The sequence below is a fragment of the Populus trichocarpa genome, chromosome 2 (assembly GCF_000002775.5).
Source record: "Populus trichocarpa isolate Nisqually-1 chromosome 2, P.trichocarpa_v4.1, whole genome shotgun sequence".
Classification (NCBI taxonomy): Eukaryota; Viridiplantae; Streptophyta; class Magnoliopsida; order Malpighiales; family Salicaceae; genus Populus; species Populus trichocarpa.
Genome location: NC_037286.2, coordinates 3,462,247 through 3,480,107, shown reverse-complemented (window position 1 = coordinate 3,480,107; position 17,861 = coordinate 3,462,247). Strand labels below are relative to the sequence as shown.

The following is a 17,861-nucleotide window of genomic DNA, read 5'->3' as shown; positions in this document are numbered from 1 at the left end:
TTTAATTAACCAAACAAATTTTTCTATATGATAAGATAAAAAAACAAAAACTAACACAATAACAAAAGATATGATTATCGAAGAGGTGTTTAAAATTGTATTGCATGATGTTTTTCAAAATAATTTTTTGTTTGAAAATATATTAAGATAATTTTTTTAAAATTTTTTTATTTTTAACATCAACACATCAAAATCATAAAAACACACTAAAAAACATTAATTCATTATTTTTTCAAATCAATAATATTTTTTAAAAAATCTAAAAATAAAAACAAAAACAAAAACTGCCACTACATGGTTAGATGGATTGTAAATGGCTTGCAACAAAAACGTTACCATTAGAGTGAATACTATTGAGAGCGTGCAGATCAAAATGAAAACGCACAGAAATAGGAGTGATTATTTTTTGTTTAGTTTGGTTTTTATTTATAAAAATAATTAAATTGAAATTTTGTAAGATATAAAAATTAAAATCAAAACCGAACTGAAACCGGTTCCAACCGATTGGTTTCGGTTTGGTTTGGTTATTTTATATTAAAAACCAAAACCTAACCCACCAATTTTGGTTTGGTTTGGTTCTATTATTTAATATTAAAAATAAAAAACTATATTGTTTTTTGGGGTTTTTTTAGACTTTCTAATGAGTTTTATGATGGGCTTGGTTTCGGTTCGGTTATTTTATATTTTTTAACTAAACCGGTTCGGTTCGGTTCAGTTGAGATTTTTCAGTTTCAAGTTTATGAAACTAGAACCGAACTAAATTGAATATTTTTTAAAATATTATAATTAATTTAATCAGGTTTTTGTATGATGTAATTTTTTTTATTTTCTTGATTTAATGGATTTTTCAGTTTTTTCTCACTCTCAAACAGGTGGATATTTTTTTAGATATTTGCTTCAAATCATTTTTGTCGGTATATGCTTGTCAAAAATTAAAATTAAGACGCTACATATATTTTTTCATCAGAATATACAATTACTCTAGCAAATCATACAAGTATCCTGCACAACTTTCAAAAGGAAAATGTGAAGCATAAATCTTATGCGGCTATAAGCTCCTCAAGAGAACCAGGTACAGTTTGTCTTTATCTTTCAAAACTGCAAAAACATACATATATTCACTCGAGATTATCGGCTTATCAGAGAATTTCAAGTCGACTGTGTTTGTGCCGTTGTATTCAGAAAGTAGAGTAAAATGGTATCCAAGAACATCTTGCAGATGCAAAGAAAGAGAAGCTCAGTTACCACATGTAGTGAGCAACTCAGAGACCATGAGATGACTGCAGGTTAGCATCACACCATGCCAAAATCTTAGAGACCTTCAGTCTTCCAGAGTGCTTCTCTAACAACCCAATAGCAGCATGAATGACAATCCACAGCATGGTATCCCAGGCCCCTTTAGGCTTTAAATAAGGATATCCTTTCCTTGATACAGCATGCATAATGGCATTATGTAGCGTCACTTCAAGTTTTGTCTCACTTACAAAAATACACAACCAGGCGTCTTCGACTGAACCAAGAACTCAAGAACAAAGCATATCCTTTCCTTGATAGAGTATGCATCAAGCGATCATAAATTAAGATATAGAGCTGTACCTTTGGATAAGAATACAGAAAAATGTACCACCAGGTGATGATGTTCAAGAACATAAAATTAAAAGGTTGTTTGATGTTTGATATAATAGTTGATTTATACGCAAGTATTTGAGTTTATTTTCAATTTAAAGAATTTCAAATTCACTAAGTTAGTCTTGAATACTGTAAGAAAAATAATAATCTCAATTGGAAAACTTTAAGATACTATGATAATAAAATTAGTATCTTCTCAAATATTAAGGTAATATAGAATTTTTAAGATTATAAACCTTTTTTTCTTTTATAAAGCTCTCGTGTTATATTTATAATTTATAAAATATAAGTTTGCAAGTTCATTATCATGATAACATTAATTAAGAAATAGATATTTCTTAGCTCATAAAATTATGGTAGGTCTATAAAGAATTTTGATGCACCTAAAAAAACGTAAAAAGACTAGAGTTTAAAATGTCAATTAACCTATAGAGATATTAAGTTTTTTTCTTAGATTTGATCTAGAGGAGGTCGGTTATTTCTCTGGGATTAGATCCAAAAAAAAGATGGTAATTATATTGGACTTAGTTGATTATTAAGTTCATACGCTTTTAAACTTTACTGATTATCAAATTTAAGTACAAGTGAAGTCAAATCTAAGTATGAACATTTGGGAACGCGGTTTCAAATTAAAGTTAAATTTGTTTTTTGTTAAAAATTAATTTTTTATGTGTTTTGGATCGTTTTAATATACTGATCTCAAAAATAATTTTTAAAAAATAAAAAAATATTATTTTGATATATTTCAACACGAAAAACACTTTAAAAAGCAACTGTAACCACATTTCCAAACAAACAATAAACTTGATTAATTCTGAAGTCCAAACATATTGAATTTAATATATATGTCGGAATCACGCTCCCTTGATTATTAAAAATGGTTGTCTAAATAGCATTGATTCAAAACGCACTAAAAATCGCAATTGGTTGAAATCGTAATAAAATAGGTTGTCAGCCAGTAAAATCTGTAACATCCCAATTTTACGATTTTAAAATTTACTAATTTAGGACATTTGAGTTGCTGTCGAGCAGGTCATCTATTGAAGTTCCATGACTAGTAAAGCATGGCGACCATTGAGCAAGCAGTAGTGGTACTAATAGAAACATTTAGGAACAAAAGCAGAAAGTAATAACAAGAACTGAAGAAGAAGAGAATTACCATGATGTCTTGGTGTCCCAAACAGAGTCATACTCCAGAGAGAGATAGTTGAGATAGCCATCCATATCATCAACAACTCCATTTTCATCCAGAAACCGAGACTCATTTGAGATGTCATTAGAATTCCCTCCAAAAAATACAGTTCTGCCTCTAAATCTGTTGGGTTTCCAAGCAACTAACGAGACATGAGGCCATGAAAATGGTTTTGAAAGATGGGTTCTAGCAGAGGAGTACTGGTTGGGTTTCAGCCTCGGACTAGGTGGACAACAGAGGGAGATGGGGAAGAGGAGAGTTCCCGTTTCTATAGGCACGTGAAGCCTGAACAGTAAAAATTTTCGTGTCTTTCAGTAGAGCTAGTTTATTTCGTTTCGTGAGAATGGGAAAGGACTAAAGAGTGTTATCGCCTTCAAGAGAAACTAAATAGACAGCCAAAAAGTTGCCAAGCAAATCATTTGCCAATTCTCATTATCTTCCAAGTTAATAATTCTCCAAACAGTTCAACCAGTCCCATTTTGTTTGAGACTAAGTATTTTTCTGCTAATTTCTGTGGATGTTTGCTATTGTGGGCCTGACATGTTATACCAAGTTATGAGTCTCGTGACTCTGATTTTGATTTTGCATCTGACTTAAGAATGTGATTTGCTGGGAAAATATTATTATCCAGGAATTAAACAGCTAAGTCATCACGATGCATGTTCAGCGTATTCTGGATGGGCAATTACAGTTTGGAAAGCTGATTTGAGCGGAACTCTAATGTACAGAGCAAGTGCCCATGCACCATGGAGGCATGTGAACTTCATGGTTATTTAAAAAGAATTATGCACGTCATGATTTGCTGCTGCTGTTTTCCAAGCAAAACCCACATTTCCATTAAGGAACAAGAACATGACGAACGAGAACCGACTGGTTGACGATGATAGAATGCACACTGCAAATCCTTTATTGTCCATTAACATGCAATCACAATAATAATTAAGGGGAAAATGATTGGTGCCTTGTGTTTCTCCTATTCTATTTGCGATGCATCTTTTCAAACTCTCGGGGGTCAAATTAAGCATGCTGAAAGGTAATAAAGGCTTAACTTTGAGCACCAAGAAACTTGGATCATTAACCCACAAACAACTGCGACTACTATTCTAATTATAAAGCTCAACATAGTATACCTTAGAATGGCAATTGAAAGATGAAGAAGGCTTACAGGGGAGCAGCAGCCAAAGTTGCATCAACGTTCATCTAAACTTTTAGCATGCCAGTTTCAGATGCAGGAATATTTCTCTTCACCATGCTGCTCAGATCACTGTATTTGCTTGTTTTTTCAGCTGGACAACTGGGTTCTGTGTAACTTTGACCAGGGGAATTTTAACAAAGCAGCAGCAACATGTTTCCTCAGGGTTGTGGTAAGAAGTTCAAAAGCTGGTAGCATATCCATTTATGACAGAAAAGCAAGTACAATACATATATAGAGGAGAGTGCAACTATTTGTGTCATATTTGAGAATCGAGTACAGCATTAATGTTGTTAAACAGTGAACATTCACAGCCCGAGATAGTCTTGATTGGAAGGAGACACTACTAGTTGATTACTCCAAATACAATGAATCGGTATGTACTTGGGTTTTAGGATTCTCACCCTTCCATTTTACATCAAGAATAAAGGGGCGAGATTGAGAATCTAAAAACATCAAGTACAAACTAACTTACTGAACATGGAGCGATCACTATCACCTAGTCAAAACAGGCTTGCGTTTGGGCGGTGGCTGTGGCTTTTGAAAAGCTACAAATTGTAGCTTCTGAAAATAACAAATGGAAGGGGATGTGATGTTAGCTTTTAAAATATTGCCAAATACTTAAAAGCCACGGCCACAGCCAAATTGATGATTCCCAAAATGAGCACTAATTGGCCTGACACAGCTACTCTGGAATCAGTATAAACAAATGATAAGCAAGTAGTGCTGCACACATACGAACAGAACAGGGAAACATTGTCTCATGAAATGCCTCAGATCCCATGTAAATGATTTACATACCTGCTGCAATTTAGCCATTAGAACAAGTTAATGCTTGCAATCTCATTTCTTTACAACAAAGTTTTCATTCTCACAAATACGAATGGTTGTCAAGGGAGTAAGCAAAAGGCGATCTTACTGCAGAGCTCCACAAAGATATCATGTTGATAGCATTCATGAATAGTTCAAAAATTATCGTAATAAATCAAAGCAACGATGTTTGGGCTAATCCCTAAAAGCAATTGATGAAGAGCATTGGGTTAGTGCAATCATGTAATACGAGTAAGTTGACGAGAGGAGGGGAGAAAAAGAAAGAAATGGGTAAACTTCCAATTGCAATACCTGTATCTATATCACATCATTCTTTAAAAAAAAAAAATTACATTGCAGGACCTATCTGATAAGACTCGATGGAGGAAAAAACTTATTCATTCTTCCAAGCATACAATATAAGGGAGAAACCAAGACCTTGCAATTGGCAGTCTCTGAGTTTCTGCGAGGATGACCAGGTCAGTACAGAGGGATCGAAAATGGATTGATTGGTCCATAATTTCTCCGATGATAAGCAAGTTTGGAACATGAAAACTGCATTGCCCATAGCATTACCAAATAGCCAATTATGAACATCCCAAAACACTTCAACTGGGAGCTCATCCACCAATATAGTATAGTTGCCCCGGAACTTCCATTTCAGTCTTTTGACCTGCATTACCATCTTACTATCAATGCGGATCACAAGACAGGGATCCTTAAGATCAAATGTATCACATTCAATTGTAACATCATGCATCTGGCCCTTGTCAGAAAACTGAGCTTTTGCACTATAGAACTTCTTCCCAAAAATATGCTCTCTTCTAGCGATGAAAATGGCCTTGGAATGCACCGGAGAACTTTCAATCTTCTTGTATGCTTCCTTCTTCATGTCCCCGAGAAGTAACACCATTTCTAGATTAAAAGTAATGGCCAAATAAAACCCCTCCAAAGGCTCCGGCCCAGAACCAAATTTAGCATTGGACAGGTCCCAATTTATAATTACCTTGTCAGAATCTACCTCTAAATTCTTGTACCCTTTTCTTTTAGAGAACAGCCAAGGTTTTATATCAACTTTACAAAGACACTGACTATTTGAATCGTCAATTGCAACCCCGACACCTTGGCCCATGAGATTCTTGGTCCAAGTAACAGTAATTAAACAAGAACGACCACGCAATTTACATTGATAGACACAAGTGACCAAATTTTGAGCAGCTTTTGTTGTGCTTGACGAAGATGAATCAGCTACTTGAACTCCACTCTCACCAAAACAAGAAGGAAAGTCCCTCATTTTGCCAGTAAAAGCAGGCTTATATTTAACAATTTTGGAACTTCTTTGATTGAAGGCAAAAAGAATAAGCACAGTACAAAAGATACAGTACCTTTGTAGCCAGTTGAAGATAAACTCAAGACCCCATCTTCCAAAATATATCTCCAAAAGCTTGCTTCTTTCCTCTCCAATCTGGGCACACAGTTTTAGCTGCCAGGAGCCGTATATGCTACAAAACTATAAGCAGGGAGAGAAAGGACTTGGATTTGCTTAGATTTGTCAATGTCTGTGGCTCTTTGCTTAGCTTAACCATGTGAATTTACTTAAGAAAAAAGAAAGATTATCGATTAATTTATCAAGGGATTAGGCACAAGAAGGGATGGGCAGAGAAGGACCAGAGAGCTTGAGTCACGTGGTGAGACCATGAAGAAAACGGCAGATGGATATTTGCTGGAAAATGACTGGTTATTATACTACACGTTACATAAAAGAAAAGCAAAAGGTTCTCTCTTTTTTAATCTTCCTCTTCTCTCACGCATTTACATTTCCTATTCAATGTTTTCCCTGTCCATAATTAAGAGAAATCATAGCGGGGCCTCCCCTTTTACTGACATATCACATGGATTAGAGCTCCATAAATCAAAGCTTAATGCTTAAACACCCCATCTTTTGACGCCCTTTTTGCTTTCTTTCCATCTCTTCATGGACTTTGCTTTGGTTTAGTTGCATTTGCATTATTATCCTTTTGTTAAGTAAGACAAATGCCATCATAGTGGAAGCAAGGATTGGAAAAAATGTAATGAACAGTGACTTCAATTGATCGGCATCATTTTCCCGCGGTTTCTTTGTCTGTTGTCATTATCAATTGCAGTTACTGTTCGGTTTTCACTGTGGTGAAAGATGACGACCATTGTGATCGATGATACTCGTAAGCATTTCACACTGTTTGAAATTATAGGCACCGTTATTTTTTTAAATAATTTTTTAAAAAATATTAAAATAATATAAAAAATAATTTTTTAAAAAAACATTTATGAAAAATTTTAAAGGGTACTTTTGTTTTGGTGGTGTTACAAGGTGTTTTTGTCTCAATATAAATTTAAAAATATTTAATTAGTTGATAATTTTGCTTAGATTTTATCAAAAAAAAAATCTTAATTAAAAAAACTACAATATATAATTTTTAAAATCATAATAATAAAAATAATCACAGTACTAAATACATAAGATAACACTTGAAAGCTTTTTTAAAAAAAAAATTTATAAATATATCAAAATAATATTTTTTATTTTTTAAAATTAATTTTTAACATGAATATATTAAAATAATCGAAGTAAAAAATAATTAAAAAAAAATATTTTTGAAACCTACAAATATAAGGAAAAAGAGAAAGAACCCTTATTTATTAGCCCATTTTGACCATCATGACTAAATGCTTTCATAATCAAATGGGAAATTATTATTATTATTATCAGTATTATTTTATTAGTATTAGATTATGAGACCAGCCACCGGAGCAACCACAAATTCGTTGGATAGGGCCGGCTGTCTGGAGTGGTAATCAACGACTTTATTTTAATAATAATAATTAAATTCAACACAAACTTATCTCGGAAGCATTATTATGAAAATAGTACAAATTATATTGAGAAAATCATGGCGGGTGACTGAAAAGGAAAAGAAAAAACATGATAACACTCGGACAGTGAATTTAGATCATAACATTGTCACGTCAAGTATGACCTAGCGGCTCCTCTAGAATAACGTGAAGACAGAGACAGACTCGAACTTACTCCCACCGGTTACCAACACCGAGTGATTAGGTCCGTGGTTGTTAATTCCTTACCAGTTTAAAGGGACGATTCAAAACTTGACAGGTGTGGATTTTTAAATTAATTTAATTAAAGGGTTGATTTGATTAAAGGGTTTCTTTTTTATTTTTAGATGTTTTTTACTAAATTTATATTTTTTAACGTTTTTTTAATAGTTTTGAAATATTAATATATAAAAAAATTATCTTAATATATTTTTAAACAAAAAAAATTATCTTGAAAAACATCACAAACCAACTACCTTCTAAAATTTATTTCACTTGAATAACACGGTTTAATTCGATTCAAATACAAGAGGGTTGTGTGTGTGTGTGTATAATTAAAACAGAAAAAAATAAAAATGAAGTGACTCGATAACTTGAAGATTTACCCATTAACCCAATTGTTCAGAACCTTCATCAAATCAAGCTCCATGTCGGGAGCGCCGGTCATGGTTGCATTCTGGGCAAGAAATAACAAGAACAAAATTCCCATGCCAGATATTGACCTCGTAGTCGTAACATTTTTCTCTCTTTCTTCTATCTCTACCTTCTCCCCCCTCTAACATAAATCTAGGGTTGTGTTAGATTTTGGATAACGTGATGGGAATTTATATTTATGATAGTTGCGCTATATATTTGGATGAAGTGAATTCATATTAGATTTGGATCTACTTTTATGAATTCTGGTTGATCACATTGAGAATCTGAAACAGGTCCCAAATGAACAAATCGAAATTAACCCAGAAGTCTCACTTTCATATGCTTGGAAAAGAAGAAGTGACCGGCAAAGCTACCTCTTAAGTTTAATCTCTGCTTCGCATATCGTTCTTTCCTGGCCTTCCCTTCATCTTTGCTCGCAAATGATGATAATCCGTATGGTTTTCCCTTCCCATTGAATTTTGATCTCTAGGCTGGTTTTTAAAGGAAGATAGATCAGTCTCGTGTTTCAATGTCTCATGGTCCCAAAACCTTCCCAAAACACGCAGTGAAAATGACCAAAACCATATACAACCCTTGTTTCTGGCAAGAAATCCTCTTATCATGTTGTAGAGATGTAAGAAAAATCTATTCATCAAGTTGAGAAGCATAACAAATAGTACCAGACAAGGACGGGCACAAAACATGACACTGACACTGGATTAAAATGTGACCATAAGTAAAAATTGCAGATCTGTATGCAATGTGGATCTGACTTTCTAATAGATTTCTCCTGCTTAACCCTGCTAGATTCATCATTGGCAAGTGGAGCTGATATTTTCAACTTTGTCACGACATTAAATTTACTAGTTACAGCGGTCCTCGTCATCTTCGGCGGCGGCTGGGGACAGTGGGATGTCGATTTCTCTTCTGTTTTTTGTCAAGATAAGAAGTCATTTCTTGGCTCTTGAGTTTCAAACCAAACAATCTGTAGCTGCCATTTTCACAAATCCCTTTTTGGATTTCTAATGTAAAGAAGAAGAGGGTGAAGAATAATTTATGAAGTGAAATCAATTGATTTTCAATAGGGTTTTATGATCCATGAAAATTAATTTGGCAAGATTTTGTATTTGTATAGAGAAGAGAAAGTAATTATATCCGAAGAAAAAGAAATCGATACATGATATTTGAATTATATTATATACAAGAGTAATTTTATCATTTCGTCTCATGTAAAAATTGAAGGTCTCATGTAAAAATTTAAGATGACATGGAACGTAAATCATAATATAAAAATAAAATAAAAAATAAATGCATGTTTCTCATCTCCCCTAATAGATTGCGATTATTGACTCGAACAGTCAGTTGAAAGGTAAAAAACGAAGTGACAATGAACTTAATGATAAACGTAATAGTAAAATGAAAAGGAAGCAGGCCTTTGCCCACTCCCTCAAATTGTAGAAACAAATCACCTTCCGTCTGCACATATTTGTCCTCCAATGATTGAGGATTCTTGCAGTGCGGTAGCGGTTGCTTTTCAAATAACTTTTTATGTCGAAATACATGCCAATGATATTTTTTTATTTTTTAAAAATTATTTTTGACATCAGCACATCAAAACGATCCAAAACGTACAAACCATATTAAATTTTAGCAAAAAAAATATTAAAATTTTTTGAAAACACGGTTTGCACCGCGTTCCCAAACATGTTCGAAATCTTCATTGACATTCTCACGACTGGTCTTATCACAAACAGGTTCCTAGCATTTGCTTGCTTGAATTTCTCTTGCAGGTCAGATACCTAAAATATACACACAGCATATAAGAACAGAGAAGTTCTAGCAATGAAGACTTGGCATTCATGAGCACATAGTTTATAGCTAAGACTCTCATCAGCATAGATAGTCTAGCAATAAAGACTTTGCATTCAAGAGTACATACACGGGGGAACATTCAAGAATAAAAAAAGGAGTTGACACAGCACGTTTACTGGGGAATATATTAAACGTTCAAGATTATTGAACATGAAACAGAAGCATCAAGTAATTTATTTGCAGGCTCACGGTGGGTTCGTGCCAGAATACGTCAAGCATTAGCCAATAAACCCAACAGAGAGTTTCTTAGGCTTCGTAGGAAAACAATCAGCGGCAGGCCTTTTAATTTGGTGCTCCAGGAAGATAACATGATTTGAAATCACAGGTTAAATCATAGCAATCTTGCCCAACACATCATGAAATAAAAAGGAGGAGAAAAAGGATTCAAAAAACCACAACAAACTCGGCAGAAACTACTGAATGGGAAGAGTTAGGAGATGGGAGATAGCATAAACTTCACGTGCAAAAAAGTAAATGATGTTTTAGCATCCTTGGCATGGAAAACTTCCTATTGTCAAAGTCTAAACATCCATCGTCAAAAACACCATGTAGAATGAAATTAGTATTCCAACACTAGACAGAAATGTTTCCCATAGTCCCAACTCCCAGTGATGCAAGTATCGAGAAAAAAATAATCTAAATCCTGTCTGTACTTTGTAGAGCACATTTAAGGAGAATTGCAGTGCAAGAGTGGATTCATCTGTGAAATGATGTCTTTCTTTTATCTCCTTTTGAATTTTGACAGTTACATTCTCAACAAAATAAACTCAACTCAGAACTTAAGGAGGAAATTTTCAACCCCAAAAATCCTTTAATTGAACGCCATCACTTTGCAGTTATTCTCTGCATAATTATCTTTTTCAATGCAAAAAAATTGCTTGAAAAATTTCTCAGGTGCGATGCACTCATGTCCCATTGCCAAAGGCATCTTCCAACAATTGCCTATAACTGGGTTACTGAAATGAAATCACAGCTTTCCCTTTGCTGTCCTAATTAAAAAGGACATGTACCTTTCTAAAATATAACTCCAATTCCAAGATATAATCAGCTTGAATGACATTAAAAAAGAAATTCAAGCGATAAATACAAACAGCACAGCAAGTTAGGGTAACAACAAGAAAACAAAAACCAGTAGAAAAATGTCCTCTTTTAGCCACAATTACACTATAAAGGTAGGGTTGTGTCAATGTATGGTTTTTAAGAAATAGATAACCACAAACAGAACTCCATTTTAGCCTGCAACCTAATAATAAAACTTCAATTTAATTCACATAAAATTGATTTGCAATATCCAGAGTTAGAACATTAATCAAAATTCAAAATTATAAAAACCTCTAGTTTGTTTTCAAATCGTTTACATCCCAAATCATTTCTTAGCTATCAATTAAGGTACTTTACAAAACATGATTTCACTTTCCTTTTCAACTGCTCACAAGTACCAATTCCAGATATCACATTCCACATTCCTTGTTAGTTTTTGCGTTTTGAAAGTGTTTTTGAAAGAATTTAAAAAAAAATTTGTTTCAAATTAATATTTTTTGTGTTTCCATATCATCTTAATATGCTGATGTGAAAAATAATTTTTAAAAAATATAAAAATATATTATTTTGATGCATTTCCAAGCAAAAAGCATTTTAAAAAACAACCGTTGCCAGACTCTTAAACACCCAATAATAACTTTAGTCATGGTTAAGCATATATTTTAATTCACAATCCAAATCATACCTATCAAATAGCACAAACCATATGATCTATTACACTTTCATCTGGTTTTGAGGAAACTAATCAACCAAGCAGAGGGTATGTGGTTAGGATTAACATCTAAGATGCTAACAACGAGTCATGATGACAAAAAAATGAAGCTCAGCTATCCAGTTCAGATAATAATCATCAATCAAGATAAGGACCTAGAAAATATGATAAAGAAAGTTACGAGGAGAAATAATAACACACCTCCTAAGCATCAGCACCGTCAGATGCTTTCGCAGCAAAAGGATCATGACTAGGACCAACATCCTGCCCAATATGGCGCTGCACTAGCCGCTGCAAATCAGCCATAACCTTGTGCTCACGTTTTGCCTTCTCTTCATAGTTAAACATGGCCAGCGCCCGCTTATCCTCAGCGCTATAAACTTGGTTTTCTTTCCTAATACGAATGGCATTCATCCTCTGATGCCTACTGCCACTCATCACATAGCCAAGAGTCTCAAATTTTTGAATCTCATCCGCAGAAAGACCCACTTCACCTCTACGTGGAATACGTTTCCCTTGCTGCACATACTGTGCAATAGCATCACCTTCACCAGGCCTCAAAGCTCCACCATAACTAATATGCCCTTCAGCTCTAGGCAACGGCATTGGCCCAACCACAGGTTCATTTTCCAAAGCAGGTTTTTTTTGTGCCTCGATTATTTCTTTAAACATCAATGCCTCAACGTCAACTTCAGCCTTGTTAGCCTCGTCATCATTTGCTTTATTTTTCTCGGAACCAGAATTCTCAAGGGAATCCAAATTCTCACTCTCTGTTTCAGAACCTCTCTTCTTCTTACTCCCCTTAGATCGCGAACCTGAAGAACGCCTCCTCTTTTTAGACTTTACACGATCATCATCAGAGTCGGACTCCTCACCCCCACTATCATCAGAATCACTATACTTACTCTTCTTCCTCCTACTCTTTCTTCTTCTACTACTCTTACTACTCTTGATCCGCCTACTAATACTTTTCCGCGACTTCTTTCCCCGTTTCCGATCTTCTTCAGTGTCTGATTCACTCTCACTTTCGCTCCCACTCACATCTGATTTACTATCACTATTCCTCCTCCTGCGCTTAGAACTTGATTTCCTCCTCTCTCTTTTCTCCCTCGAGTCATCTGACTCAAACTCAGACTTGCTCTCCGACTCACCACTCCCAGAATTCTCCGACTCTGATTTCGCCTTTTCCTTCTCTTTTCCGCTGGAATCTTCGCTCTTTACCTCATCCTCTCTGTACTTCTCTATCTCGTCCGCTTTCTCCACCAATTCCTCCTCATCGTCCCTTCTCGGAGGACTTGGCGTAATATTCCAAATACAATACCTCATAGACTTCCTCATCTTCTGCCTCTTCAGCCTCCTCATCTCCTCAAAACTCAATCCTTTTAAATCCTCATCGGATTCCTCGTCCGATTCCCTTCCATTCCTATCAAGAAAGGACCGGCCCTTGCCGAATTTTTTAGGGAGAGAATGATCTAGGGTTTCTTTGTACCTAGGGCTCGGACTTCTTCTTGTTGTTCTTCTTCTAGGACTTCTTGAGTATTCGGGTGAGCTAGAGCGACGGCGTCGGCCGCGATCGATTTCCCGGTGACGATCATCGTAGTTTTGATAAGAGGGACTGCGACGTTCACGGTGGCGTCGGTAGTCAGGGGAGTCGAACTCGGGTGTGTCACGGCTGTTTTGGCGGTCGGGGATGTATCGTCTATCGGAGATTTCAACGGTGGATGATAGCCTGCCCATTTTAGGAATTTGCGTTTATGAGGTTTTATTTATTTATTTATAGGAATTAACAAAAACTAAAACATACGGAGGAAAGTACCGTCTCATTCCTTGCAAAACAGTGAATTGCTTTCGCACATTGGTTTTTTTTTTTTTTTTTTTCTGAACACGTTTTTTTTTTTCTTTTTTTATATAATTTTTTTAAAATTATTTTTGTTAATTTTATTTTTAATTTTAGAGTAATTAAAAATTTAACTATGTAATTTATTTTTTATTTTTATTTTTATAAGATTAATATGGTTTAAAGATTTGTCAAGATAATTCATATTATCCCGATTTATAGATTTAGTGGGGTGTTTTTTTTACTTTTTTTAATTAAACTTGAATATTTTATAGTTTATTTTTTTCTTATATAATTAAAAAAATATAGTTTTAGAGAAAAACCACTTTATTAAACTTTGTTTTGCTTTTTTTTATTCTATTATGATTTTTTTCAAATTTATTTTTGTCGGTTTTATATTATAAAATTAGGATAGTTGAGAATTTGACTTCAAATTTTGTTTATCTTTAATTTACCTTTACATGAAATTAACATTGTTTACGGATTTGCTAGTGTAGCATAATTTGCCTCGATTTACAGATTTGATGGATTGTCTTTATTTTAATTGAACTTGAATTTTTTACAGTTTATTTTTTTCTCATGTAATCGTAAAAATCAGTTATAAAGAAAAATCATGTTATTAAACTTTATAAATTAACGGGGAATAAAAGGTGTGGGAGAACTATCATTCACCCACACTCATTGCATTGTGGATTACAGTTTTGATTTATTTTATTTTTTTGAATTTTTTTATGATTTTACATAAAATATTTTTGTGGATTTTATTTTTTAATATAATGATGATTGAAAATTTAGCTTTATAATTTATTTATTTTTATTTCTTCTTTTTATAAGGTTGGCATGGTTTGCTAGGGTAACTCAAGTTGTCCTGATTTACGAGTTTGATGGGGTGTTTTTTTTTTAATTTAACATAGTTTTTTTATCGTCTATTTTTTTCTCGTATGGTTAAAAAAAATAGTTTGAAAAAAAATTCATGTTATTGAACTTCATAAAGTATTTGGATCTATTCACTGGTTTACCTGGTTCGTGGGCCTAACAAGTTTAACTCTCTTTTTTAATTAGTTTTTTTATTTAATCACTATATATTAGGTTAATTAGGAATTCAATTTCATACTTAGTTTTGTCTTTTATGAGGTTATCGCGATCTAAAAAAAGCATTTTAGTATTGGATTTGTGTTTAATTTCACAATCGTCTATTTTTATTATCATATAGTCAAATAAAAAAAATATTTTCAAAGAAAAAAACAAATTACAATCTCAGTGAAATTCATAACTCGATTCACGTGTTTGGCGTGCTAGCCTGAGTTATTCGATTCACAAATTTAACGAGTTTGCTCACTGACAGAATATGTTTTCTTTGTTTCAGTCTTTTAATTGTTTTTATTATTATTATTTTTTATCATTCAATAATTGATTGAGAAAAAAAATTGCATGATTGATTTTTGTTTTCTTTTTATAAAGATAATTGTCTTGGATAAGTGTTTATTTTTAGGTTGATACTTAATTTTATGAGCATCTATTTTTATCATATAATTAAATAAAAAATGTTCATTGATAAAAAAGTTATTAAATCCAACAGAGTCTATGACCCGGGCCGCAAGAGGACCGAGTTCGATCTAATTTGTCATTGTCTTGATATTTTTTAATAAAAATGACACATTTAATTAGGTTTAATAACATCGTTAAAAAATTCATTGAGCTCTTAATATTTTTTTACTTTTAAAAAAAATCGTATGACCCACAATGGAGCACAGGACAATTAAGTATTGCTTTAAAAGGCGTGAGTTTTTTATTGTGCAAGGCTCCATTGTTCATCCTCTCACACGTTACTGTGGATGGACTGTGCAAAAATTTATGTTTTTTCAATTTGATTCTCAAAACTCTTTTTTTTTTATTTGGTCATAATTGAAGACCAATTCATTTTATTCTCATTAAAAGGTGGAGCTAAAAGAAAAGGGACTGGAATGAAAAAGGCGTCGGATATGGATGACATGTCATAAGTTTCGTAAAAGATGCACTTTAATCCTTAAAACTTTAAAACTCACACAAATTATACAATTTCAGTATCTCAATATTTTTTCCAATTCAATTCTGGTATAAGAGTTCATTTTTGTTATTTTTTAGTCTCTGATTGAAAGAGGAGAGAGGGAGGTTGTTAGATTCCAGCGGTGGAGAGAGAAAAATATTATTGTTACTGATTTGGGTCACCAAAGCATACGATATTTTTGTCAAATGATTGCATTTGATGAAAAAAGTTCATACTATTTGTATTTTTAGCTTTAAAATTCATGAAAAAATAGATCCAAACTCGGATTAATTTTTTGATTCGAGTTGATTTTGGTTTGGTGACCCAAATCAGTAACAATAATATTTTTTATTTTTTATTTTTTATATCAGCACATTATAATCATCATAAAACAATAAAAAACATGTTTTTTTTTCAAGAAATACATATCTAAACAAAGGTGGAATCATAATACTAAACAACCATATAAATATATCAATACCCAAACAAAGAATAATGTTTGTTTACAGTAAAAAAGTGATTAGTATACTATTTGTATATGAGTGCCATTTTGTAAAAAATTACACATAAATTTTAATATTAACTGATTTATTATACGTAAAATATATTGGTTCTAGAGCATCAGTGAACCTAGGCTAACTTCTCATAAGATTTAAATATTAAGTTTATGTAGATGCAAATTAACTAACAATTGAAAGTGAACCTTAAAATTAATAGATTTATTGCATATTAAAAAATTATTTATTTTAGAACTATAACACTAATTGCACGAGACGTGGAAGAATTGCATGAATTTATAAATTAAAATATTTAATGTATATTAAAAGGAGACGGCAAAACACTATAGAAATGACAATTTTATATATTTTTTTAATGTAACGGTGCTGCGGATGTGATAAAATTATAATTGTATGATTTCTTTATTGTAACAGGACTATAGCAGTGGCAAATTTATATTTATTTTATTTTATTAAGAAAAAAATTGTTATGGTTTTTTTTTTTAACATTTGATATATTTATTATTTTACACTTGGCTTATTTGTCATATTCTTTATGTCTTCATTCTTTTATAATTTTTTTTTTCTTGAAATTCTTTTGAAAAAAATTATTATTTTTTATTATCAATATTTCAAATATTTATTATTCGATGCTTGCAAATCCGCACGGGCATGTCTGTGCATGTAGACTTTTATTTTTTTCTTTGCTAATTATATAAACAACGTGTTATTCATCTATTTTCAACACAGGCTAGAAGCATGGATCTAGCTTTTCGAGCCTAATTGCACCTGAACTCTTATTTTTGTGATTTTGTTTTTTTAATTAATACTTTTTTTTAATATGTAATTTTAAAATAAATTTTAATTTATATTTAAATTAATATTCATTTTCTTAGATTGTTTACTTGTCTTTCTTAAAAATAGTTGATATTTTTAAAATTATTTTATATGCATTTAATGTTTCAAGTAAATTATTATAGTTCATCTATAATTTTTTATGTTCTATGTAAATAAATTTTATTTTTTAAAATAAAAATTATTAATTCTCGGTGAGAAATAGTTTTCATTAAGATTAAAAAAAATTGTGCGCCTCAAGTGAAAAAGTTAGGGTTGAAAAATCTAAACATGGACATGTATATATACAAGGCAATTAATTTATGACGATATAGTTATCATTATGCATGTCAGGTATTGCGATAATCTAACAAACATATCATTTTACTAAAAATCTATCAAGAGTTATAAACACTTCTGCTAATATGAGATTAAGATCATCTACCTAGATTATACTAATACCTTTACTAGTTATAAATTTCACGGGTAATAACAAGTTATGATATAATATATATATAAAATCAAGATTTACAAAATTAAAGGCCAAATCAGGACTTTCTTCCCATGGTCTAGTCAGGACTTGTCCCGCTAATTTTTTGAAAATATAAGGATCAAATTATGCAAGAAGTATCAAGAGACTAATTTTGCCTACCACATACTTCTTTGTCATTGACAGGAACTTGTAAAACTTAAAACTCCAACAAGGATTCTC

General features: G+C 32.5%; 2 protein-coding genes across 3 annotated transcripts; both read right to left on the bottom strand.

The window, feature by feature from the left end:
• Nucleotides 1-5,097: 5,097 nt before the first annotated feature.
• LOC7480034 (uncharacterized) lies at nucleotides 5,098-6,791 on the bottom strand. Its single transcript, XM_002300802.4, has one exon. The coding sequence runs from the start codon at nucleotides 6,115-6,117 to the stop codon at nucleotides 5,218-5,220; it is 900 nt and encodes a 299-aa protein (XP_002300838.1). The 5' UTR covers nucleotides 6,118-6,791; the 3' UTR covers nucleotides 5,098-5,217.
• A 2,161-nt stretch (nucleotides 6,792-8,952) lies between these two features.
• On the bottom strand, nucleotides 8,953-13,726 carry LOC7480693 (uncharacterized). 2 transcript variants are annotated; one of them, XM_052450696.1, is made up of 2 exons: nucleotides 12,157-13,726; nucleotides 8,953-9,257 (listed from the first exon to the last, which is right to left on the bottom strand). In XM_052450696.1, the coding sequence occupies exon 1, from the start codon at nucleotides 13,690-13,692 to the stop codon at nucleotides 12,160-12,162; it is 1,533 nt and encodes a 510-aa protein (XP_052306656.1). In that variant the 5' UTR covers nucleotides 13,693-13,726; the 3' UTR covers nucleotides 8,953-9,257; nucleotides 12,157-12,159. The 2 variants fall into 2 exon arrangements, with proteins under 2 accessions (XP_052306656.1, XP_002300837.1); XM_002300801.4 differs by lacking the exon at nucleotides 8,953-9,257 and adding an exon at nucleotides 9,594-10,129 and having other exon boundaries at nucleotides 12,157-13,725.
• Between the last annotated feature and the right edge of the window lie 4,135 nt (nucleotides 13,727-17,861).

Coding starts and splice junctions, on each gene's coding strand:
- LOC7480693 (XM_052450696.1), bottom strand. CDS start 13,692: ATGGGCAGGCTATCATCCACCGTTGAAATCTCCGATAGACGATACATC.
- LOC7480034 (XM_002300802.4), bottom strand. CDS start 6,117: ATGAGGGACTTTCCTTCTTGTTTTGGTGAGAGTGGAGTTCAAGTAGCT.